This window comes from Eretmochelys imbricata, chromosome 1 (genome assembly GCF_965152235.1).
Source record: "Eretmochelys imbricata isolate rEreImb1 chromosome 1, rEreImb1.hap1, whole genome shotgun sequence".
NCBI lineage: Eukaryota > Metazoa > Chordata > Testudines > Cheloniidae > Eretmochelys > Eretmochelys imbricata.
In genome coordinates this window covers 198,168,128-198,193,441 of record NC_135572.1, presented here as the reverse complement: position 1 = coordinate 198,193,441, position 25,314 = coordinate 198,168,128, and the positions used below count along the sequence as shown (strand labels likewise).

At 41.9% G+C, this 25,314-nt stretch overlaps 1 protein-coding gene across 1 annotated transcript in view; it reads right to left on the bottom strand.

Moving 5' to 3' along the window:
• The window catches only part of ABI3BP (ABI family member 3 binding protein), a 343,927-nt gene that overhangs the window by 296,950 nt on the left and 21,663 nt on the right, over nucleotides 1-25,314 (bottom strand). The window contains exon 7 of the mRNA XM_077817412.1: nucleotides 14,435-14,506. Within this exon, the coding sequence (XP_077673538.1) occupies nucleotides 14,435-14,506 (72 nt within the window). The remainder of the gene's footprint in view (nucleotides 1-14,434; nucleotides 14,507-25,314) is intronic.

The window sequence follows — 25,314 nt, the reverse complement described above, 5'->3', positions numbered from 1 at the left end:
TTATAATACAGTGGTTCTCAACTAGTTGTACATGTACCCCTGCGGGTACTCAGAGGTCTTCCAGGGGGTACATCAACTCCTCTGGTTTTACAACAGGCTACATAAAAAGCACTAGTAAAGTCAGTACAAACTCAAATTTCATTCAATGACTTACTTATACTGCTCTATATACTATACACTGAAATGCAAGTACAATATTTATATTCCAATTGATTTATAAGTATATGGTAAAAATGAGAACTTAAGCAATTTGTCAGTAACAGTATGCTGTGACACTTTTTTGTATTTTTATGTCTGATGTTGTAAGCAACTAGTATTTAAGTGAGATGAAACTTTGGGGGTACGCAAGACAAATCAGACTCCTGAAAGGGGCACAGTCGTCTGGAAAGGCTGAGAGCCACTGTTATAGTGTATGTGCACACAGGGGCAGGGTTAATAACCTTACCTCTGGCTTTTTCTTATTTTGAGTTCTTGACTCTGCAACCTTGAAGTTCTTTTAATGTCATATTCTGCATATAATTATTTAGGTTTCCAATGCATTCCTCCAGCATTGCACTGTCTTTCAGAGACGAAATGCTTCAAGCAAGTGTTTGCTAGTCGGACAACTCAGGAATGGCAAAGAAAAATAAAACATTCACAGACATTTCTCATCATTTTAGTCAAATACGTGCCGCTGGTGGTGGCAGCACACAAACATCCTGGAAGAGGGAGCCAGGTGTGTTCCAGCCTCACGAAAGCCATACTTGAATATGACAGTCTTTCCAAAGAGAGGCTCCGCAAATCACTGACATCCAAAGGGTTTATTGGCCGCCTTCCCTACTGCGGCAAAATTGTCTTTCCTCCTTGGACCATTGAAAGGAAATCCCATTGCATGAGGCCAGGGATCAGTACATCCATTTCACCTCCTGGAGAGGAGGTTCAAGAACTGGGGTTCCACAGCAGCAGTAAGAATTAAAAGGTTTATACAGTGAATCTATTACAGACTACTCCACTCCGAGAAAGTGAATTTGTCTGGAGCCTCTCTCAGGTAATACAGAACTGACTCTACTGTACTCTGTACAGTAGGAGTGACTCTGGAGAGTCACTTAAGTGTGCTGTGTGTGACTGAGACTGAACAACACAGAAAAAAGTTTACATTTGTACTTCATGGAGTGATTTTACAAGACAGAGTAGACCACCCTAATAATGAGACAGAACGCCCCCACACCTCTGTTACTTTAGAAGTGCTTAAAAGCTAAACGTCATACTGCTCATTTATGGAAACATACATAGTTCTAGTCAAACAGGAATGCTCTAACAAAGACATCTTTGAGTATTCCTCGATAAACAACCTGGGAACCAATGTACAGTGTATCCAACCCAATAAAAATAATCATCTGAAATTATATCTGCAAGGGTCAGAAACTGTTTATGTTCATACATTTGCAAAGGGAGAGCCCTTTCAAAAGTCAATTAAACAACATGAACCTGGCATTTCCACCTTCAGCTTTAGTGCAAATGACAAGTGGAACTCTGTTTTTTACTTTACTACATTAGCAAAGCAAGAATGTGTCCAGAGATCACCTCCTGTGATTGCAGCATGAAAAGTGAAGCTCTAAGTTTTGCCAGAACTTGACAGTTAAACATAATCATGGTTATCATCCCATCAAAGTGAGCAGAAAGTTAAATAATACTATCTGCATAATGTGGGCATTGGAAAAGCTCCATCCTCCAAAAGCAGACAGTACATACTTGGAAGTACTGTATAATCTTGGCATACTAATACCCTATGTCTGCGGATAGTAATTACTTCTTATTGTTGTAAGGACACAAAAGTTCTAGTGTAAACTTACCCAGAAGAGGTGGAGAGAGAGAGAGAGAGACAGTGTGTGTGTGTGTGTGTGTGTGTGTGTGTGTGTGTGTGAGAGAGAGAGAGAGAGAGAACACAGTTTATGTGTTGCTTCACTATTATCATTCTGCAGAAACACACTTGCAACAAACACTCTTCAATTCCTGTGGGCTTGGGGGATCCAAAAAGCAAGGCATTTTCACAGCGAATATCTAGACAAAAAATTCCTGAGATGTTTTTATCTTGGGATAACAGTTGCATCTTCCTCTCCTCAGCACCCCTTTAATCCCCCACTTAAGGTATGTCATACTGCAGGATGTCCTCAAGGACCCTGCTTTGTGGCATAACATGGCTCTAAGCAACTAAATAATAATAAAAAAAAAAAGTTACAGCTTCTCCTGTAAACTTTGCTGACTGCAGCAGTCTGCAGATATAAAATGCATCTACAAAGCACAGACTGGACTTATATAGGCATTTCTACAAAGGGGACAGCAGTTTATGCAGCACACGAACAGTTGTGAAGTGAAGTGCTACTCTAGTTCCAAGGTGCTACAAAGTACTTCATAATCTAGATTTAGAAATATGAGTTTAATTTTACACTACATCTGTTGTTCTTGCAGCAATAAAATACTCACAAAATGCCAATGTCACACAGATCAAATTAACAAGGAAAAGGGGAGTGTCTCTTCCAATTTTGCAAAACTACTTCCAAACTCCAGCAGAGGGGAATATTTAAACAAATATTCACATGACATGGGTTTTTTTCATGTGGAGTGCAGAGTTTTGAAATGCAGTCTCTTAATAAATCCCATTTTTCTCTTGAAAGAATACATATGGACTTGCAGAGGTGAACTGCAATACTAATAAGGATGGATATAATTGAAAAGCATAGAACATTTGTTCCAAAACAGGATTGAAATCCCCTGACAACAACTTGGGGTGTACTCAACCCCATTTCCTTGAAGATCTTACTACCAACAAACTTACACAATATTGTCTAAACCATCATAAAAGCACTAGAATTAGTTCTCTTTGTTGCATGGCAATTCATACTGGATTCACAAGCTACAATGAAAATGTTTATGTCTTTGCTTAAGTTAAGCTTAAGAGTTTTAAACAACTATCTCTTGTACCTGGATTTTGCCCTGCAGGCTGCCCTTCTGTTACATTTCTCTTTCAGAGAGTATTTAATACTTCCTTACGTACTGAAAGCAAATTTGTATTGCAAAAACACAGACATTTTCCAAAAAACACAAAGTTGTCATAGCTACTTGCCTCTTGGCAATTTCTGAGCATTTCCCAGGTTTAGTGCAATATGTCCACAGAAAAGTAGAAAGACCAGTCTTGATATCATGGTTACAAACCCAAATTCGCACAGTGAATGATGCTGATGGGTATCACAGAACAAGGTACTGCAGCTGCAGTTAAGTGAACTGTTCTCTCAGTGGCAGAGGCAGCAAACTTTGACAGCAGCTTAGTTTACAGTGGGAGGAGACAGAATGACATCATACCCTCCCACTGGAAAAGTAAGGAAAATTAGCTTTAAAATGATGATATCCGATTCCGACTGCAATAGACTTCTGTTTTTTGTTATAGGGTCTTTCAGTCTCTCAGGCTTACAAAATATCAACCTGTGATCACTTACACTTCATGCAAAGAAATCACACAGATGTCAAAATTCCATTAAAACTGCCCTGGAAAACCAGACAGTGAGACATACTATTACACAGCTTTGTCCGAAGAAGGTGAACTGCAAATGTAAAATTAAATTTTTACATTACCCAGAACATTATTTTACCTTATTGATCTCAACATTTTTCTGACTCTAAGATCTTGTCCAACTTAGCATGATTTTGGGCCAGATTCTGCTGTCATTTGTAATCAGAATAAATATGGACTTAATTGACCAGAATTACACAGTATACATAAAGTAAAGGATCCCTGTCTGTAAAACTAAATGCCACTGTCCATTTGTTTATTTTACTTTGTCCACTTTTAAAACATTTTTCATTTTTGCCTTTAATACAAGTTGTGAGAGTTACTAGCAAGCTGCAAAGCTGAAGCTAAGAGGAAGCTAAATTCCTGGAGGAGGTCGGGGGCGGAGAGGAGATGAGACAGTGGGTAGGTAAAGGCCAAATTCTGCTATCATTTATGCCAGTGTAAATCACAAGTAACTCCATGGAAATCAGTGGATTTAGTCCAAGTTTAAATGGCTGTAACTAAGAGCTGAATTTGTCCCTAATAATTAACAAATCGGAGAAAGGGGGCAGAGGTGAGGGATGAGGGGGAATTTCAAAGGGGGATTTCAAAAATGAGGAAGCTCATGAAAAATGCCCTAAGGTCAAATGAAAGGAAATTAAAATTCTTAAACTCCCCCTGGAGGCTACTTAAGCATCCCATAAATGATTTCCTGATCTAGACATTTACTTTAACTGGTCAGGCCCTTTTTGCTTGTATCATAGAATCATAGAATATCAGGGTTGGAAGGGACCTCAGGAGGTCATCTAGTCCAACCCCCTGCTCAAAGCAGGACCAAATCCCCAATTTTTGCCCCAGATCCCTAAATGGCCCCCTCAAGGATTGAACTCACAACCCTGGGTTTAGCAGGCCAATGCTCAAACCACTGAGCTATCCCTCCTCCCATCCTGACATGAGGAAATCTTTCCTCAGTCCCATCACGATACAATTCAGAAAAAGTAGGAAACTGGAAATTAATATTACAGATGGATCCAAACCAAAATACCTGGATCCAAAAATTCTCATCCCCTGCACTTTGGGATAATTCAGATCCTGAACGTCTGAGCATCTCTCGTAAGAAGTATGAAAATTAAAAACAGATTCCTGCAGCAGATGAAACTTGGGTGAGACACAAAGGTGTTACAGTAGGCTTCAGAGACTGGGATTGGGCATTTCTCAATACACTTACATCATCTGTTGGTAAAATGATTGACAAAGGAATGGCACTGATATCACCTTTAGATGTAACTGCTCATCTGATTTCTGCAATAAAGTATGTAAATGTCATTTTAAGGGGTTAAAAATGAAAGGGGGGAAATGGCATTCTTTATAGAGGAGAAATCTCGACACTCCAATCCAGATCTTTAGTTGTAGTGATGTACAATAAGGAGAGAAAACCGAGCTGCATGCACGGCATTATCTTGCCTTTTACTTTTTTTAAAGATCTAAATGTATATTTGGGAAAATCCGCTGTAAAACACATTCTAATTTAAACTATTCTAAATAAGGCACCAAAGGCCTGTCAGATGATGTTTTAGTATCTTAAGGGAAGCTACAGAAGATATTACTAAATTAGATTATGTAACGTGCTCTCTAGAATGCTGGAGGAGCAGAGGTAGACAGCATCAACTGCCTTTCAGACAGTCTGCCTTCCTTTTCACAATCACAAGACACCCTTCTGGCCAACTATAGCGATTTACTATAAGGAAAATGGATATTAGAAAAATATGTACTTTAGTTATCTAATGCAACAGTGTTTTATCCTCTCTGTCGAAATAATTATACTCTTGCTCTTCATTTAATCTTCTTCTCCTCACATGCTTCTCTGCTGCTGATTCCCCTTCCCCTATTCCTCAATCCCTGCACGTTTCTCTGTCACGCAGTTCCCTCCTCTGCTGTACTTGCTGCTCAGCTATCTGGACTTCTTCTTGGCCAAACTGCCAGGCTACCCAGTTCCTTCTCCCTCTGATCATTCCTGCAGCTAGCTACTCTGGTTATTCCAGACCTCCAAGGCTGGCTCTGGTTTCATTTCCTCCTTGTCTTCTGCAGCAGGTGCTCATAATACAGGCAGTTACAGTTTGGTAAGTAGGTGTAAGTACATGCTGAATGGATCACAAGAAGGTAAAAAGAACCTACTTAGGTTCTCTCTGGACGTACTTCAGCTCCTCGGATATGGTCCTGTGTGTCTGTGCTGTCTATACTCTGTATGATTTTGTGCCTTCCTTTCCCAGAAGAACTACTTTTCCCGGAAACATTTCTGTTACCAGAGAAAACCTCATCATCTCAGGCATTGGCACCCTGACAGCAGGACTGTCTGGCTATGTAGACTCCCTCCTCAGGCCCTACGCTACCAGCACTCCCAGCTACCTTCGAGACACCACTGACTTCCTGAGGAAACTACAATCCATCGGTGATCTTCCTGAAAACACCATCCTGGCCACTATGGATGTAGAAGCCCTCTACACCAACATTCCACACAAAGATGGACTACAAGCCATCAGGAACAGTATCCCCGATAATGTCACGGCAAACCTGGTGGCTGAACTTTGTGACTTTGTCCTTACCCATAACTATTTTACATTTGGGGACAATGTATACCTTCAAATCAGCGGCACTGCTATGAGTACCCGCATGGCCCCACAGTATGCCAACATTTTTATGGCTGACTTAGAACAATGCTTCCTCAGCTCTGTCCCCTAACGCCCCTACTCTACTTGTGCTATATTGATGACATCTTCATCATCTGGACCCATAGAAAAGAAGCCCTTGAGGAATTCCACCCTGATTTCAACAATTTCCAACCCACCATCAACCTCAGCCTGGTCCAGTCCACACAAGAGATCCACTTCCTGGACACTACAGTGCTAATAAACGATGGTCACATAAACACCACCCTATACCGGAAACCTACTGACCGCTATTCCTACCTACATGCCTCCAGCTTTCACCCTGACCACACCACACGATCCATTGTCTACAGCCAAGCTCTGCGATACAACCGCATTTGCTCCAACCCCTCAGACAGAGACAAACACCTACAAGATCTCTATCAAACATTCTTACAACTACAATACCCACCTGCGGAAGTGAAGAAACAGATTGATAGAGGCGGAAGAGTTCCCAGAAGTCACCTACTACGGGACAGGCCTAACAAAGAAAATAACAGAACGCCACTAGCCGTCACCTTCAGCCCCCAATTAAACCCCCTCCAACGCATTATTAAGGATCTACAACCTATCCTGAAGGATGACTCAACACTCTCACAAATCTTGGGAGACAGGCCAGTCCTTGTCTACAGACAGCCCCCCAATCTGAAGCAAATACTCACCAGCAACCACATACCACACAACAGAACCGCTAACCCAGGAACCTATCCTTGCAACAAAGCCCGTTGCCAACTGTGCCCACATATCTATTCAGGGGACACCATCACAGGGCCTAATAACATCAGCCACACTATCAGAGGCTCGTTCACCTGCACATCTACCAATGTGATATATGCCATCATGTGCCAGCAATGCCCCTCTGCCATGTACATTGGTCAAACTGGACAGTCTCTATGTAAAAGAATAAATGGACACAAATCAGATGTCAAGAATGATAACATTCATAAACCAGTCGGAGAACACTTCAATCTCTCTGGTCACGCGATTACAGACATGAAAGTTGCGATATTACAACAGAAAAACTTCAAAACCAGACTCCAGCGAGAGACTGTTGAATTGGAATTCATTTGCAAATTGGATACAATTAACTTAGGCTTGAATAGAGACTGGGAGTGACTAAGTCATTATGCAAGGTAACCTATTTCCCCTTGTTTTCTCCCCCCCCCCAGACGTTCTTGTTAAACCCTGGATTTGTGCTGGAAATGGCCCACCTTGATTATCATACACATTGTAAGGAGAGTGATCACTTTAGATAAGCTATTACCAGCAGGAGAGCGGGATGGGGGGAGAGAACACCTTTTGTCGTGGTAAACACCCATTTTTTCATGGTTTGTGTGTATAAAAAGATCTTCTGTACTTTCCACAGTATGCATCCGATGAAGTGAGCTGTAGCTCACGAAAGCTTATGCTCAAATAAATTGGTTAGTCTCTAAGGTGCCACAAGTACTCCTTTTCTTTATGCAGCTCTATGTTCTGCAAACAACATGTACCCTATATGGTTATGTACTTCAGGAAAATCAGCATATGATTCAATTCACAGAAACAGAAGAACTGGACTTTTTAACCATTCAGGTGCAACATTATCCAAACCAAAGTGCCTTAGATTTTCCCTCATCTCCACAAACTTCATGTTATCCATCTGTAAACTCCTACTACTATATCAGAAGCAAGAAGTTAACCTTGGAAGGTTTAGATAATAATAGTTTTGCACTGTGATGGCATCAAACGAAGGTCTAGAAAGTGCATTACCAAGGCAGAATAAGTATTTCAGATGAGGAAAGTCAGAGACAGGTCAAAGTCATGCAGTGAGTCAAATTAAGATCTCCTGACCCCCACTCCTCTGTCCTAACCCTGAGACCATGTTACCTGAACAATAGGTAAGTACTTAAAAATTCACCTGCTTACCTCATTAGTGCCTAATTTGGGTGGAGAACAAAGTATCTCTAGTAAAGACTCATTCTCTCTCTCATGCTGACATTTTTCAAACCAGTAAGTGCTGTGAAAATGGGGGTTCTGGGGAGGAATTACACTTTTTTCAAATATAAACTGAGATTTGGGCTAAAGTTCAAGATAGTTCTCATATTATCTAAACTAATTCATCCATCATCCCTCGATAGTCCAGCAAACCAAATTCTAGGAGCTGCCTCATCTCTTCATTGTTCTGAGTTAGATAAAGGGAATAGTTCTGTATGTTCCATAATGTTTGAGGCAGGAAGGGGGATTGTAAATGGATGCATAAAAACTGAGATCCTGTCTTCTCTGTGTGACTGTTGACAATTTCTTGACACTTTCTTTCTTCCCATTTCTTTGCCACAAATTTTCTTCCGTTCACTGTTATTAAGAATGCTGTGTGTCCCCCAACCTCCGAGATGGCTGCACTTCAGTGATGCTGTGTCTATTGTTTGTTCAGAGCCTTGGGAACTTTTGAGACAAAATGCACTACATAAATGTTAATTATAATCATGGTTCTTTTGTGGGTGACTCAGTTATTGGACTCCTTATCTTTCTTGTAAATCTGTCACAGGATCTTCTGAAAGCCTTCAGGAAAAGAGAGATGCCAAAAATATTGACTCAGATGTAGTGCTTTAAAAAAAAACAACCCACTTAATTCACTCCTTCTGTGAGCACTTCCTTATTCTCATCTTCCCCCCACTTCCACTTATTTCTGTGTGTGTATATCTGCCCTATTATAATATGAAGGATGTAAGGGTCTGCTTTTAACAATGTTGTAGGATAATCAGCTCTGTCAGGGTTCCTTCCCCACTCTGAACTCTAGGGTACAGATGTGGGGACCCGCATGAAAGATCCCCTAAGCTTATTCTTACCAGCTTAGGTTAAAAACTTCCCCCAGGTACAAACTTTGCCTTGTCCTTGAACAGTATGCTGCCACCACCAAGCGTTTTAAACAAAGAACAGGGAAAGAGACCACTTAGAGACGTCTTCCCCCAAAAATATCCCCCCATGCCTTACACACCTCCTTTCCTGGGGAGGCTTGACAATAATATCCTAACCAATTTGTTACAAAATCATCAAAGACCCAAACCCCTGGATCTTGGAACAATGGAAAAAATCAGTCAGGTTCTTAAAAGAAGGATTTTATTAAAAAAAAAAAAAAGAAAGGTAAAAATCATCTCTGTAAAATCAGGATGGAAAATATTTTACAGGGTATTCAGATTCAAAACACAGAGGATCCCCCTCTGGGCAAAACCTTAAAGTTACAGAAAACAGGAATAAACCTCCCTCTTAAAACAGGGAAAATTCACATAAAACAAAAGATAAACTAATCCGCCTTGCCTGGCTTACCTATACTGGTTGCAATATTGGAGACTTGGATCAGGATGGGTTAGAGAAGATGGATTTCTGTCTGGCCTCTCTCAGTCCCAAGAGAGAACCACCACGTAAAACAAAGACCACAAACAAAAGCCTTCGGGCCCCCACCCCCCAAGATTTGAAAGTATCTTGTCCCCTTATTGGTCCTTTTTGAGTCAAGTCCCAGCCAGGTTAGCTGAGCTTCTTACTGGTAACAGGATGTTGCCTCTGGCCAGGAGGGATTTTATAGCACTGTATACAGAAAGGTGGTTACCCTTCCCTTTATATTTATGATAGGCTCTTTGGACACACATAGGGTAGGATGTGCCTACTGTGTCATACAAATAGTGGACAATGGCAATTCCATTGTCTTGCTCCCAAACTGAATTCCAGATCCTCAAGGTCAGTGGTGGGAGTCAGAAACAGAATGAAATGGAGAAAATGAACAAAAAAGAGTGGATAAGAGTGAAAAATACAGAAGAGTTGGCATACTAGAAGGGAAGTGTAATTGGGGAATGGCCAAAACAAAGGAAAGGAGGAAAAGAAGTCCCATTATTACTGCTGGCATCCAAAATCTATCAGCATTTCATTTTTTGCCCTGAGAGCAAAGATAGACTTTCTGGTCTGTAATTTCTAGGATCAACCCTAGCACCTTTTTAAAAGGTAAGTCAAACCAGTATTATCCTCTGATTTGAATGATAGCGTGCATACTTTTGTTAGCACATTAGCCAGTGTGGTTAGAATTTCCCAAATATCTAAAATGACTTACAAGCCTAAGTTCCAGGATGCTGTGCCAAGGAATGGAGACACCAAAAGTCAATGGGACTGAGTGCTTTTGAAAATTCTACTCTTTATTTTTAAGAGCCTTGAGAATTCTTGGATTAATTCCAAGGGGACCCTCCCCCGCTCACAGGATCCCAAAGCCTGGGCTCCAGCCTGAGCCCAAACATCTAGACCACAATTAAATAGCCCCTTCACCCGAGCCTGGCGCGCCAGAGTCAGCTGGCACAGACCAGCCCTGGGCATGTAACTGCCATGTAGACATACCTTCAAGAGTTCTAACCCTCCTTAATTGTTCCTAGACTCCACTGTATCCAGTAGACCTACTAAGTCTCTCACAGGCTTCCTGTTTCTGATAGAACTGATTATTTGCTTTTGCATCTTTGGCTATTTGCTCTTCAAATTCCTTCTTAGCACTCCTAATTTCCACCTTACATGTAACCTGCCATAGTTTATGCTCCTTTCTATTGGCCTCAGAGGGCTGGATTTCCATTTTCTGAAGGATGCTCGTTTGGCCCTGTTTTTTAGACATACTATGTGGTTTGTTTGGTTTTTTTGGCTTAAGAGATATGCATACCCTTTGTAATTCTGTTATGCCATGCTTAAGTGGTATCCATAGTACACACGGACAATATTTTGCTGTGGGGCAGATAGATGGCAGCGTTTCGTATGTACTCCTTGGTCCCTGTGGTCATCATCTTATGTTCTGAAACTTTAGACATGATTACCCCTATCTTGGCATACATACCTAACAATCTTGTTATTGCTCTAAAGTTATTCATCCGCATCAAGCACTGTATTCCATGACCTCCTGCTGCAGTGAATCCCACAGGCTGACTACATGCTGAGTGAAACGTTTCCTTTAGTTCCATCTAAATGCACCAATTAGCAGTATGCTCATGCCAATTCCTGGTACAGCAGCATTGGATTGCACTGGTGTGAGTTCAGAGATGATTTCTGAGGTTCCCAGAACACTGTATATTTAGTTGGAGGGTTCAGTCTCTGCAGGCTCCTCCTTGCTGAATCATGGCAGTAACAGGCAAACCACATTTCATTCAATTCTTAAGGGTCAACCTAGTAAGGGATCTTTCCCCCTTGAACCTGTGTAGCACTGTGCAAGTCCTGAATATTGTTATTGAAGAGATCAGAGCCTAGGATGAAGGCTGGTTTCCTCCCTCTTAACAGCCTGGACTGTCAGTATTTCAGACAATTAGTTGGAGGAGAATGATAGGAGTGACTCCTGCTCTGTTCCCCCAAGGTCTGCACTGCAGCACTCCTTCCAAACATACACCCTCTACAAAACGATTTCCATCAAAATGCTTACTGACTTCTTGCAAATTTGGCTCAGTGAGTGCCTATATTGTGTTGAGGAATGGGTAGGAGCAAGGCACATAGGGTGGAAAGTGTGGATGCTACAGATGTAACTTCAGATCTGAAGTCTGGAGTTTATTACCACACACAAAGACAGGATAAAAAACTTCTGCTTTATGTTTGGTGGTAGGATGCAATGATGGTGGGGTTTTATGTTGCAAAGGAAAAGGGATGTTTGTCTTTAGTTTACAGCAGCAGCAACACATAGCTGCGGAGAGACATCAATGATGGACCACTAATGACTGATAATTCTGATATTTACCAAGTGATAGATTTCTGTGCAACTTTCTGTCACACATATCATGTCATACCATATAACCAACATCAAAGCAATATAGTCAAACTTTCCTTCAATTATATTCAAAAGATCTACTTATTATGCAGGGAATGGCCCCCTTTGCTTCTCTTTCTCACCACTTCCCAATCACTGGTTTCTACCACAGTCCCAAATAGTTCTTAGCCAAAAATTGTGTACAGCTTAATCCCTCTGACCCATCTCATTCAATATCACAACTTTTACTTTCTTATTCTTTTATCAACAGTGATCTATAATAAAATTTTCTGTGCCTTTTTTGTAACTCTATTGTCATTTGACTTTTGATTATATTTCCTAATTACCATCAGAAAGCCAAGTTTTCCCTAACTAAATTTAACTTTCTACACTAGATTGACACTAGAGAGCATCCTCAAGATATTTTTTTAGTCATTGGGGATTCTTCTGTCACCTAGAGAATCTTCCAAAAAATTGTGCGTGATCAAGATTATATAGCACTGTTAGCCAGATAAAATCTGTTAACCTTCCTAGAATTGCAGAAAGGAAAATTGTTAATGCCATTGACTGCGGTTTCACTAGCTATTGCACAAACGTATATATACACATATACACCAAATAATCAAATTCCCCCCTCCCCGCCCCCAATTTTACATACGCATTTGGTTTCCATTTTGTTTTGAGCATTCTGCAATTCAGAAATTAATTTTTTTCCAAAACGTCCACTTTGGCCACTCTCAGATTAAAAATACGTGATGTGTAACATCGAATTTAATGCAAAAACACAACCCACACTTAGGTGTTCAATGTTGCAACAGTATACAAGGGTTTTATAGATATTTTAACACCTGTTGAGCCTCATATACCCACCCTTATCAATATAGTATAGCTCTTTCAGGAAAGGTTTAGGAGACAAATGGGAAGGGCAAAAAACCAGTTGAGTCAGAAGTCTAGTAATGGAATGGAACTGTTCACTTCAAGGTCACCAAGTAGGACTGCAACTCAAGTCAGTAGTGACCAAAGACTGTTACCCTCTGATGACTGTTCAGCGACCTATATGGAAAGCATCTGAAGTCCCATTTCCAGTGGGCAAACATCCACACAATAAAAACCAAACACAACTACCATTAACTGCAACTTTTGTTTGTTTTGTTTCAATATACAGTCTCCAGCACAGTCATCAAGGACAGGACCTAAGAAGAGGATGGAGGTTGAACTCCTCTCTCCTTCATAGATGGGAGCCTGTGTGTCAGAAATGAGGTATGTTGCTGGGGCAACATACAGAAATTTGCATAGCTGCTGGCCTGTGCTGTGCATATTCTCTGGATAAACAGAAAAGCTGAGTCTCCAGAGATGTAAGTGCAGCATCTTTCAATGAAGAAACCTTACAGTAAAATTCAAAGCTGACACATTTCATGATGCCTCATTGAAGTCAGTGGTACTGCATGAAATATAAGTGAGCACTAAATCTGGCACACTCTATGGATAGCAGGTGCAGAGTTAAGCCACATACATTCTCCCCTCCCCTCCCCCTCCACTCAAAGGTTCTGACATTCAGCCGGGGCAGCACTGAGAGAGAGGCTGGAGTAAAACTAAAAATAAAACATAGTTAACATTTATCAAGTGCAGTGAGGAGCTCTCACAGTCAGATGGGGAAAGACAACCAGGTTTTTTTGGTTTTATTAAGGGTGCTTATTCTTTGTGAAGATGTGACTCTTGGCCTAACTAACATTCTTCCGTAAAGAAATTTATTTCCTTGGCCATGATGCAGAGATATGATGAATGTGTGCAGGGACAAGAGAGAAATAAATCATTCACATTGTCCTCCCATTATGAGTCACCTTGGCCTATAAAATATCTTCCACAGACTTTTCAGCTTAACAGGCTGCACTGGGGTAGAATCAAGATCAGTGGGCTTTATGTGATTCAAAATGCTATAAATAATTTTGAAGCAGGGACACCAGTCACTACTGCATACAGAATGTAAGCAATTGGAACACAATATAAAGTGCCCCCTTCGCTTGAATGGGAATAAGTTTCTGCCCCAAACCCAAAAGTTACACTATCTCCAAAGTATGTAGCAGATGGAATAAAAATGTTTTTGATTGTAACCGTTCAGGTCTTTCAGTTTTCATTACCATCCTCTCATTACTCAAGAGACAACACAAAATGTGTTACACTATATATATGCTTAAAGTAACAGTTCATACATAGTTTGCCTGAAGCAAAACAAAACAGGGATTACACAAAAATTACACAAGTGCAAAAGTAACTTTTTAAAATAAAATATCCCAATACCCCAATTTTTGCACTAAAACTGGCCTTGTCAAATAGTTTTGCACAAAAGCTCCAGAATCTGTACACTCAGGGCAAAACGTGATGTTATCTGCAGGGCAAAGGGATCTTGTTTAATATTAGATGTACAGTGAATCTAGATCATCTAGTAATTAAATAATAATAAATAATACATACCTTGTACTTTGAAGTACCTTTCATCCAAGAATCTTGAAATATTTGGTGCGATTTCTTTGAAGGTCATGTCTACTGTAAAAAAGATAAAATTTATATTTGGGAAAGGCAATGCTTCTCATAATTTTTGAAGTGAATTTAATATTCATAAATCATGTGAGACTAACAGGTCTACAGACTCCATTCTTCCAAAGGACTGGAACAGCATGACAAAGACTAAAGCAAGCTTCTCCATGCTATCTGCCATTGTATTTCACTCACAAGCTGGAGGGCATTATCTCTAGAAAGCAGTGCCTAGTTCAGTGTTCAAGGCTGTTCAATCCTTGGTTTATCTAGTAAACTAGCCAGTGATGACAGCTTCCAGTTTTACATATAAAACTGGCTCCTGCTTTGTGAAATAGGGTGAATAGTATAGAGTCAGCCCTGGCTATCTTGAACCTGTTTAGAATCTGAATGTCTTGAAAGCAATACAAAGTAATACAGATATGACCCAAAGTGCGAATTTGCAAGGGCGTGTAGCATTTGTAAAAGCTGGGGACTGCTACAGTGGGATGGACCTGGAATGCAGTCTGGAGTATGGCCAGATGTACAAGTATATTTTGGAAGTTCCTATGTGTGTATAACTTTTTTTTATATAAATGAAGTGATAGAATGTTTATCATAAATGCTGACACTGTAAGTAGTTCTTCATGCAGTACATCAGTAGGACAAACATGCACAAAAAGATCTGGTCCTCATTTTGAAAATAAATATTACCAAATCCTTATAACTAGGCCAAATTTTGAAGCCTTTACTTAATTTTTAAATTAGTCCTTACTCAGGCAAAACTTCCACTGAAATCAAGGGAACCATTCTTTCTGGTGGGAGGCGCTGGAGGTGGAACCAAAAACTCTTGGAAGGACCCAGCTATGCTGATAGTAGAGATTTGGTAGGAAAGCAACAGCATCTTCTGCTCTCGTCTCCTTTCCATTTCTGCTGGAATCATTCTGCCAGTCAAATTGCCACTGGCTGGTTCTCACTGTGGCTGCTCAGTGGCAGCTGTGGAAGGAAACCAATTGGAAGGGATACAACTCCACAATGTATTATCCTCCGATCCACATTTTGCATAGTATTCCTCTCCCACACACACCGAGTCTAAGGCTGTGAGTCAGAGTGAAAACTGTTTGCTGGCAGTGTGGCTTAATTAAACTTTCAAAAGGGAAAAAAAAACAGTCTCACACAAGATGCATAAAAGTAGTGCAAGTCATTTTCCTGCTTTAATTCCACAAACAAATAACTCATCCATGTACCTCAAGACACATTTTCATCTCAAATTAAGAAAATTCATAGTTGCCAAGATTGGCAATATTTTTCCAGGGATAATTCTCCAAATAATCTGAGTATTTGTCCCCGATCCACAGGCCAGCAGCACCAGAGGAATGAGCACACACATTCTGATGATTTAATAGTGGTGACTACATTAATATCTCAGTTGTCAGTGCTTCAGAACACATAAAACTTGAATACCCATCTGCTCGCCGTTAGAGAGAGGGATGAAGGTCTAAAGTTTCAGATGGCCTATACGAACAACAGATTTAATCATGGTTTTAATTGTAAAATCCAATGTTTATGAAAGCTGTGGCAATTAACAACAAAACCTTATATTTACAGGCCTTTCATCTCTAGATTCCAAAATGATTTACTAACAACAAATTTATTACTCCAATGAAATGCAACCACTTCTGGGGAGGAGGGCAACAGGCAGGCAAGCATTGCAGAGTACACTTCACAACATAGGAGGAAGAAAAACTTTGCCAAAGCCACTTGGACAAAGTTTATTAGCTCACAATGATTAGACAAGTATTTGATTTTCCAGTTCTCATCTGAGAGTTTACAACAAGAGTCAATGTGAAACCCATTTCAAGATTTTGATTCACTAAGTCACTAGCTTTGTCCATCTTCCCAGACTATGAACAACCTGCTACCCCCTCTCTAATATGTTGGGAATATGTTATCCCTTGCCGAAGTAATAACTTCTAGAGAGCTGCACAGATTTGGAAGATTTCACACCAGTTCTGATGTCTGAGCCATGGGAACAAACTAGGGTTCAGCCAAACTCTTGGACATACTGAGTTATTCTCTGCTGTGCACTATGTAAGCCTGGATTTTCCCAAGTTTAGCTTCCAAACCATAGCTCTATTACATTTGGGTTGTACTACACAGCCAACTCCACCAGGCCAGAATGCTCTACTATCTTGGAGAACCTTAAAATATTTTTATGAACAGACTCTTCAACTGATTAAACTCTACTTCAGTTTTAAAGCTAATTGGAGGAGTGCTGAATATAGAACTTCTGAAGCACAGCAAAATGCCTGATTCACTCCCTCATTCTCTGTTTCTCCTCATCTTCCCCCTTCCATTCACATGACAGAAACTACCTTCAGTTTCTTTGCTGTCACGTTTCTTCAAGAGTTCTTGTCTGTTCATATCCAGATACCGTTCCCAAAGGATGCAGTTGGCGTTGCGATCTGTGCTGGTATCGATGCCGAAGGTGGTGCAGCAACCGTTGCCAGTGGCATGAGTGGTGCTGTGATCATCGACTCTGCTGTCGGAGCTGAGACCGTTGACGTCAGCGGGTGGGTCCCCATATGGGTGCCCAGTGTGGAGGGCGTATGCAGCTGCCCAAAAGAAGCTGAGGCCACCGATGCTGCTGTGGAGCCCTGGCTCTGGTGATAGGCCCAGATAGGTGTCCAGACGGGCTGCTGAGGAGCCTACCATTGGTCTGGCCAGGGTGCTGGGTAGGATTGTTGGTCGTGGCAGGAACAGGATCTTCTGCTCCTACTAGAGGGCAACGACTCTGCTTCTGACTCTGAGGTCTCAGACTGTGATGACCATGGAGGAGCGGAGCCGCTTGGTGCTTGAGAGCGGTGCCAACTGGGGGACCAAAGCAGTTCACCCACACAGGCCACCAGTGCTGCAGACCAATGCGACGGGGATAGTGGTCTTATGGCCAATATCATTGCAGGTTTGCCCAAGGAATGTACCAGGCCTGGAACCGGTGCTGGCGATCTCTCTCACCGAGGAGGTGAGGATGGCGCTGTAAGCTCCAAAAGGTCCACAACCACCTAGAATGCCTCTGGCATGGAGGGGAGCTGTAGGTCTTCATAGCGGTGAGCAGTGCGGGTCCAGACTCAACTGGATTTGTCTCAGAGCAGGCGTCGACGGAAACCCCACCGAATGGGTGCCCGACTGGGACTTATCGGCCTACTGGTATTTAGACCTGGCCGGGGAGCGCTCTCTGTCAGCCTTTTTCATTTGTGGCACAGTGGGAATACGACTGGTACCTAATCGATGTCTGGGGCCTGTAGGCAGAGCCGAGGGTCTCTAACAGAGTCCTTCCTCAGCACCGGCTCACGCATGGACAATCAAAGCCAGCTCTATCGCGTCCAGCTCTAACAGAGGTCAAAGTGCTGCCTCCATAAGCAACACTCGGAGGCGCTACTCCCTGTCTTTAAGAGTCCTGGGGCGAAAACTTATACAGATTTTGCACCCATCTCTAAGATGCCCCCCGCTGAGACACTTCAAGCACGAAGTATGCACGTTTCTTTTCGGCAACAACCTGCCACAGTCCGAGCACAGTTTAAAGCCCAGAGACCGAGGCATGACCTGGTGCTGGGGGAAAACATTGGGGGGGGGGACCCCCTGAAGGAAAAAAAACTACTAACACACTCTTGTCGAGGCAAGAGCAATGGGGAGTTCCAACTAGCTGTCACAGGTGGTAAGAAGGAACTGAGGGGGGCTTGGTTCAGCAGAGCCCTATATTGGGAGCCATGAAGGCACGACTCCAGGGGGCGCCCAGGCCGACCCTACGGATACTACTAGAGGGAAAATCTTCCGGCTGTCATGCATGTGATGCATGCACACCTGATTGGAATTGATATGAACAAGCACTCAAAGAAGAATAGCAGGCGAACACCTTGGCTTATCAGAGAAATCTTCGGTGAGCTTAAACACAAAAAGTTTTGGTGAGTTTACAAGAAGCGGAAACTCGGACAGATGACTAGGGAGGAGTATAAAAATATTGCTCGAGCATGCAGGGGTGTAATCAGGAAGGCCAAAGCACAACTGGAGTTGCAGCTAGTAAGGGATGTGAAGGGTAACAGGAAGGGTTTGTACAGGTATGTTAGCAACGAAGAGAAGGTCAGGGAAAGTGTGAGACCCTTATTGAATGGGGAGGCAACCTAGTGACAGATGATGTGGAAAAAGCTGAAGTATTCCATGCTTTTTTTGCCTCAGTCTTCACAGACAAGGTCAGCTCCCAGACTGCTGCACTGGGCAGCACAGTATGGGGGAGGAGGTGAGCAGCCCTCAGTGGTGAAAGAACAGAACAGGTTAAGGACTGTTTAGAAAAACTGGATATACATAAGTGCCTGAGGGAGTTGACTGATGTGACTGCAGAGCCATTGGCCATTATCTTTGAAAATTTGTGGCGATCAGTGGAGGTCCCAGATGATTGGAAAAAGGCAAATATAGTGCCCAGCTTTCAAAAAGGGAAGAAGGAAAATCCAGGGAATTACAGACCAGTCAGCCTCACCTCAGTCTCTGGAAAAATCATGGCGCAGGTCCTCAAGGAATCCATTTTGAAGCATTTGGAGGAGAGGAAGGTGATCAGGAACAGTCAACATGGATTCACCAAAGAAAAGTTATGCCTGACCAACCTGATTGCCTTCTATGATGAGATAACTGGCTCTGTGAATATGGAACATTGTGGACATGATATACCTTGACTTTAGCAAAGCTTTTGATACAGTCTCCCACAGTATTCTTGCCAGCAATTAAAGTAGTATGGATTGGATGAATGGACTATAATGTGGACAGAAAGCTGGCTAGATTGTCGGGCTCAACGGACAGTAATCAACGGCTCGATGTCTAGTTGGCACCTGGTATCAAGCGGAGTGCCCCAGCGGTCAGTTCTGAGGCCAGTTTTGTTCAACATCTTCATTAATGGTCTGGATGATGAGATGGATTGCACTTTCAGCAAGTTTGTGGATGACACTAAGCTGGGGGGAGAGGTAGATACACTGGAGGACAGGGATAAAGGTCCAGAGTGACCTAGACAAATTAGAGGATTGGGCCAAAAGAAATCTGATGAGGTTCAACAAGGACAAGTGCAGAGTCCTGCACTTAGGACATCCCATGCACCGCTACAGGCTGCGGACCGACTGGTTAAGTGGCAGTTCTGCAGAAAAGGACCTGGGGAATTACAGTGGACGAGAAGATGGATATGAGTCAACAGTGTGCCCTTGTTGCCTTGCTTACTATGGACTTCATTCTATGCAGTGCTGAGCATCTTTTGTTTTACAAGGTTAGCAGGAGCTGAGACTGCTCAACACATCACAGGAGGTGCTCAGCAGCCTGCAGGATCAGGCCCCCATAGATATTAAGCAGCAACAAAGGAAGCTGAATGAACATTTGAGTTAACCTTTATGGTCTTAAGGATACAGTATTTCATTTTATTTCCAGATCACAACATGGGTGAGGCAAATACCAAGGACTGGCCAAGGGTGATCAATATTTTCTTACCACAGTCCCACATTTGTATACCATGACCTTATTCTTGGGCAAACTGGTCTCTTCAGAGGCATCACAATCTAGTCTTCTTGGTGCTTCAAAGGAAGATCTTTCCAATGTTTAAAAGAGCGTCTCACAGGGAGATCCAAATAGAAATGGTTGACCAAATCCATTTCAGCGGATGGGACACAAACTAGCTTGTCTCAGACAAATTCTAATGGAGGACAGATCTATGCTTTTCGGAGGAGCAACAGCAGAATGACTCTTGCTGATGTCAGTACATGGAAGAGGGCCACTTCCACCTCAGTTCACCTTAGAACCAGCTCTCCTTCAGCAAATCCTTGAAAATTTTATTTATGATTGCAGACCACAATTGGGGGTTGCTGAAGAGACAGATAATATATAATGTCTGCTTATTATCTCTCTCTGAAAAAAGCTTCGGGTTAGCTCCCTAACAGGCTAGTCTGAAGCCATGGCATTTACAAAGTGATGTTGGTGACTCTTCTTGTTGACTATTTTTCTGTTGCTGTAATACATGCTTGCCTACTCAACTCACACATATGGATGACAGGTCAGGAACAGACTGAGACCTCCAAATCTCTAGATGGGATGTTCCTGGTCTCTGGGGCAGATAGAGTCAGAGTATGGTGGGTAAAAACATTTTAAACGGACCCATCAAATCAGGCAAGGGATTTCACCTCTGAGACTTAATTCCAGAAGTGGTTCTTTCTGATATTAAAAGGGCATGGAATTTGCTCAATGCCTGCAACCAGCACTATGGAGGCCTCAGGAGTTACAGAGCAGATCCTTGAAGCTGACAATATGACAATTTTAAAAGACACTAACAATCCTGAAAACACAATTATCTTAATCATTTTAGGAGATAAGAACAAACTTCTGTACATGCTGTGACAAAGTTCCTCCTCTACCTTGGTGGGTCTTACGCTTATTGGAGGATTTGCTCGCCTTGGAGCTTCAGGGCAGCCCTCAGTTTGGCCGTTTTTGTGAACCCACAGTCCAGGTCAACTCCTCCTGTGTCTGACTTGGAGTTAGGAGGTTTGGGGGGAACCTGGGCCCACCCTCTACTCCGGGTTCCAGCCCAGGACCCTGTGGAATGCAGCTGTCTAGAGTGCCTCCTGGAACAGCTGTGTGACAGCTACAACTCCCTGGGCTACTTCCCCATGGCCTCCTCCCAAAACCTTCTTTATCCTCACCGTAGGACCTTCCTCCTGGCGTCTGATAATGCTTGTACTCCTCAGCCCTCCAACAGTATGCGTTCTCACTCTCAGCTCCTAGCACCTCTTGCTCCCAGCTCCTTACAGGTGCCCCACAAACTGAAGTGAGCTCCTTTTTAAATCCAGGTGCCCTGATTAGACTGCCTTAATTGATTCTAGCAGCTTCTTGATTGGCTGCAGGTGTTCTAATCAGCCTGTCTGTCTTAACTGTCCCCAGAAGGTTCCTGATTGTTCTGGAACCTTCCCTGTTACTTTACCCAGGGAAAAGAGACCTACTTAACCTGGGGCTCATATATCAGCCTTCTATTACTCTCCTGTAGCCATCTGGCCCGACCCTGTCACAATGCACAATAGCCAAAAGCAAAGCTCCATTGACTACCTTTTGCAGGTCAGTCACTTCAGTCATTTCAGGTTGGTGTTAAAGTCAGAGGTGATAGCAGCAAAAGACAATATGAGAGAGAAGGAAAGTGTTTAAAAGAAATATGAACAATAAAGATAGAAGGGAATTAAACCTATTAAGGTATTTTACCCTCAACTCAGTATCCTCAGTCAAGTGTCTGGACCATCTACATTGACATAGGCTTGGTCTATACTAGCACTTTAGTTAGTAAAACTTTTGTCAGGAGTGTGAAAAACCCCCCACCACTGACCAACAAAAATGCTGATGTGGACGGTGCTATGTCGGCAAGAGAGGCTCTCCTGCCCACATAGCTAATGTCTCTCGTTGGAGGTGGTTTAATTATGCTGTCAGGAGAGCTCTCTCCAGCCAACAAAGAGCAACTACATGGGAAAATTTACAGCAGCACAGCTGTAGTGGTAGAGCTGTGCCGCTGTAAAGTCCGTAGCGTAGACATAGCCTAAGTGTCAGGAGAAAGAGAACATGTGCTGAAGATATGGACTGGTGGCCAAAAATCAGAGAAAAAAGTAAGTGTCTGACAGAAAGGGAGAAGGTAGCTGCTGATATTCCACAGCCAATATTTGCAGAAACTTAAAAATACAGCTAATTTTTTTTCACAAAACAATTGACAAATGAAACACGACATGGAACTTCCTCATGCTTCGGTTATGCTCTCTCCACAGATGTTAGCTGCTTTTGACTGGAAACAGCAGTGTAAGGCATAAATTTCCTAGAAAAACAGTTTTAAAATCTTTTGATCAGAAGAGATTCATCTCAGCTTCACATGAGTCAGGGTGGACAATTTTTGGATAGCTCTTTGGGAGCGGTATCTGGATGGGAACAGACAAGAACTCTTGAAGCAACGTGACAGCAAAGAAACTGAAGGTAGTTTTTGTCATGTGAATGGAAGGGAGAAGCTGAGGAGAAACAGAGAATGAGGGCTAAAGGGATTCTCAAGAAGGCCTTGCAGAGAAACCAGCCAACAAACTGACACAGAATCAAATAGTATTTAGTCTCTATGGTCCAAAATGGTTTTTCTAGCTTTCAAAACAAATGAAGCTGCCAGCTCTTACTCAATCTATCATCATACAAAAAAAAATCATGTTTTGCAGCATCAGCAGAAAAGGTGAAGCAGCAGCAAACTTCAGTCATTCAGCAGAACTGCCTTCCAGAAGAGCTCCGGCTAGCTGCAGAGGAACTAACAGACTGGAAGACAAAATGTAGATAAGATGTGAATGCCACAAGCTTGGTAGCACAATCAGCCACTATAAATAATCATAACTGGTTATTTTGGGGGGTTTAAACATTCATAACAATTGGACGAGTTAACTAGGGTAGTTGGCTGTGTGACAGCATATCCCACTGTGCAATCCAGAATAATTACACAGTGCCCTGAGAGCTGTTAAATGCGTAGGAGAGCCCTTAATAGGTAAATTTTCATGCATCAATAATATTATCCCTTAATGTTCATTATGACCATTTAAATGTTTATTTTTGCCTAGGACACTGCTTATAATAAGTAGGTTTTCCATGTTTACCCAAGATGTTTTTTCTCTGTAGTCTACCTTAAAGAGAACTTAACATTTATAGCAGCTAGTCACTAAAATATATTGCTAATAATTATGTAGAAATATGTATTTCCATTTATAAAACATAAAAATTTGCCTGAGGCTTTAGGTGCCTACATTAAAAATGTAATCACAGAAAAAAAAATGAACTGGCAGCTGCTCCAATCCCTTAACACATAAAATAATTAACCAAAGATTAAATCAAAAGCCAAATCAATACTCCTTTTCTCCCATACATCAACCCCAAATAGTTAATAGATGAGCCTGGCACTGTGGCCTGAGGGTCAAGAATTAGAGGCTATTTCAGACCAAGAATGGGGAGCACTCAAATGGGACATCCCAAATAAGACATACATCACACCAAAATGTTGCCTTTGAATTATCGTCTTATTAATTATTATTATTATTATTAAATATTTGGATTCTAGTATTGCCTAAAGGCTCCAATGAGATTGGACCCAATTATACCAGATGATGTTCTAACATACTAAATAATGGTCTATGTTCCAAACAGTTCATAACTTAAAATCTTACAATCTTTCAGCATATGAGGTGGTCCCCTCCAAGTCAAATTAAACACACTTTGGTGAAGCAGCATGACAGAAGCTTTTACTGTTGCTGCCAAGTGTTGTACCTGACATGTAGAAGAGAAGAGTTCATTCTAGTACTCTCCACCAGTAGTGAGTCATTCACACACACAAAATGCACTCACTAACCTATTTAGGTGAGCAATATTTTAATATTTGTTTTGGCCATACCAAAATAGCATGATGGGAGTTGCATTAGGGAACCTGGATTGTTCCCCACCCATGCAACATTATGTTGACCTTTGCTCTACTCAGTACTGAATCATGTGCCCTCTCTTCCTTCATATGTACTAGGATGGAGAAGTTATCATACGGGGGGCGGGGGGCTGGTCCCTCTGTAAAACAGTACTTGAGGTCATTAAATTCACTGCATTAGTGTCAGTCTGACTTGTGAGTTGCCAAAAGCCAGCGTGCTCCAACAAATTACAATAAAAGTCGTGCCTGATGTTTCTTCTCCCCTGCCAAATACGACCAAGATATGTGCAGTTCTTACTGTGAGACTATTAAGGCCCTTTCATTTGAGTCTCTTCTTCCTTTTTCCTTAACCAATTTAATACCTTGGCTCCCAGGAGACTGCAATTCTACATACTAGGCCATTGCACCAGTAACAACAATTTTCAAGGGCTGAAGCTTATGTGACAAAAACCCATCTTTCAACAATCTATTGCTGTTGGTCTCATATATTGTGTTCCACTGCACACACCAAAGTAGTTAAATGTCACCATCTGAGGCCACATCTACACTACTGGCTAAATCGACACTGCTGCAATAGATACAGTAGTGTCGATTTAGCAGTTCTGGTGAAGATATGCTAAGGCAATGGGAGAGCACTCCACCTCCCCAAGAGGCGGAAGCTATGTTGATGGGAGAGCATCTCCCAACCACATATTGTGGTGTAGACATCACTGTAAGTCTACCTAAGTTACAGCAACTTCAGTTACATAATTTACATAACTGAAGTAGCGTAATATAGATCGACTTACAGTGTTAGTGTAGACCAGCCCTGAGTGACACTTCATCAACTGCAGTTCATGCTGGTCCTGAGGCTCTGAAGTGGCAACACACAAAGGGTCTCCCAGTATTACACAGGCCATGGGGCTTCCATGACGGATCCTAAATATTGCATCTAGTGAGGCTTATGGCTCTTACATCTACTGATTTTTTTTCATTTCATAAGTCCTGTTTCTATAACCTAGCATTGCAACAATCTCTAAGTTCACCAGTGTGTCTTTGTGGGGGGGGAAAAGTATTAAAATGTCTGAACTGCAAGTTATCACTGCAAAATTAAAGAACTACTCTAGTGTTGTTCAAAAATGTCAGAATAATTTAATTTTATTTTAAGAAATAATTAAGCAGTTTGAGTGATTAACAAAATAAAGCAAACAAAAGCACACATAAGGAATTTTAAGGCTTCCAGTTTTATACAGAGGAAGTTTCCTTTCATCCCACTTTGTATCACTTCCTGCCTTCCAATAAATAGGCAAAAGGAAATTTTTTAAGGACATCCACTGTGCTCCTGCTTAATATGGTCTAGTTCCAGGCATTT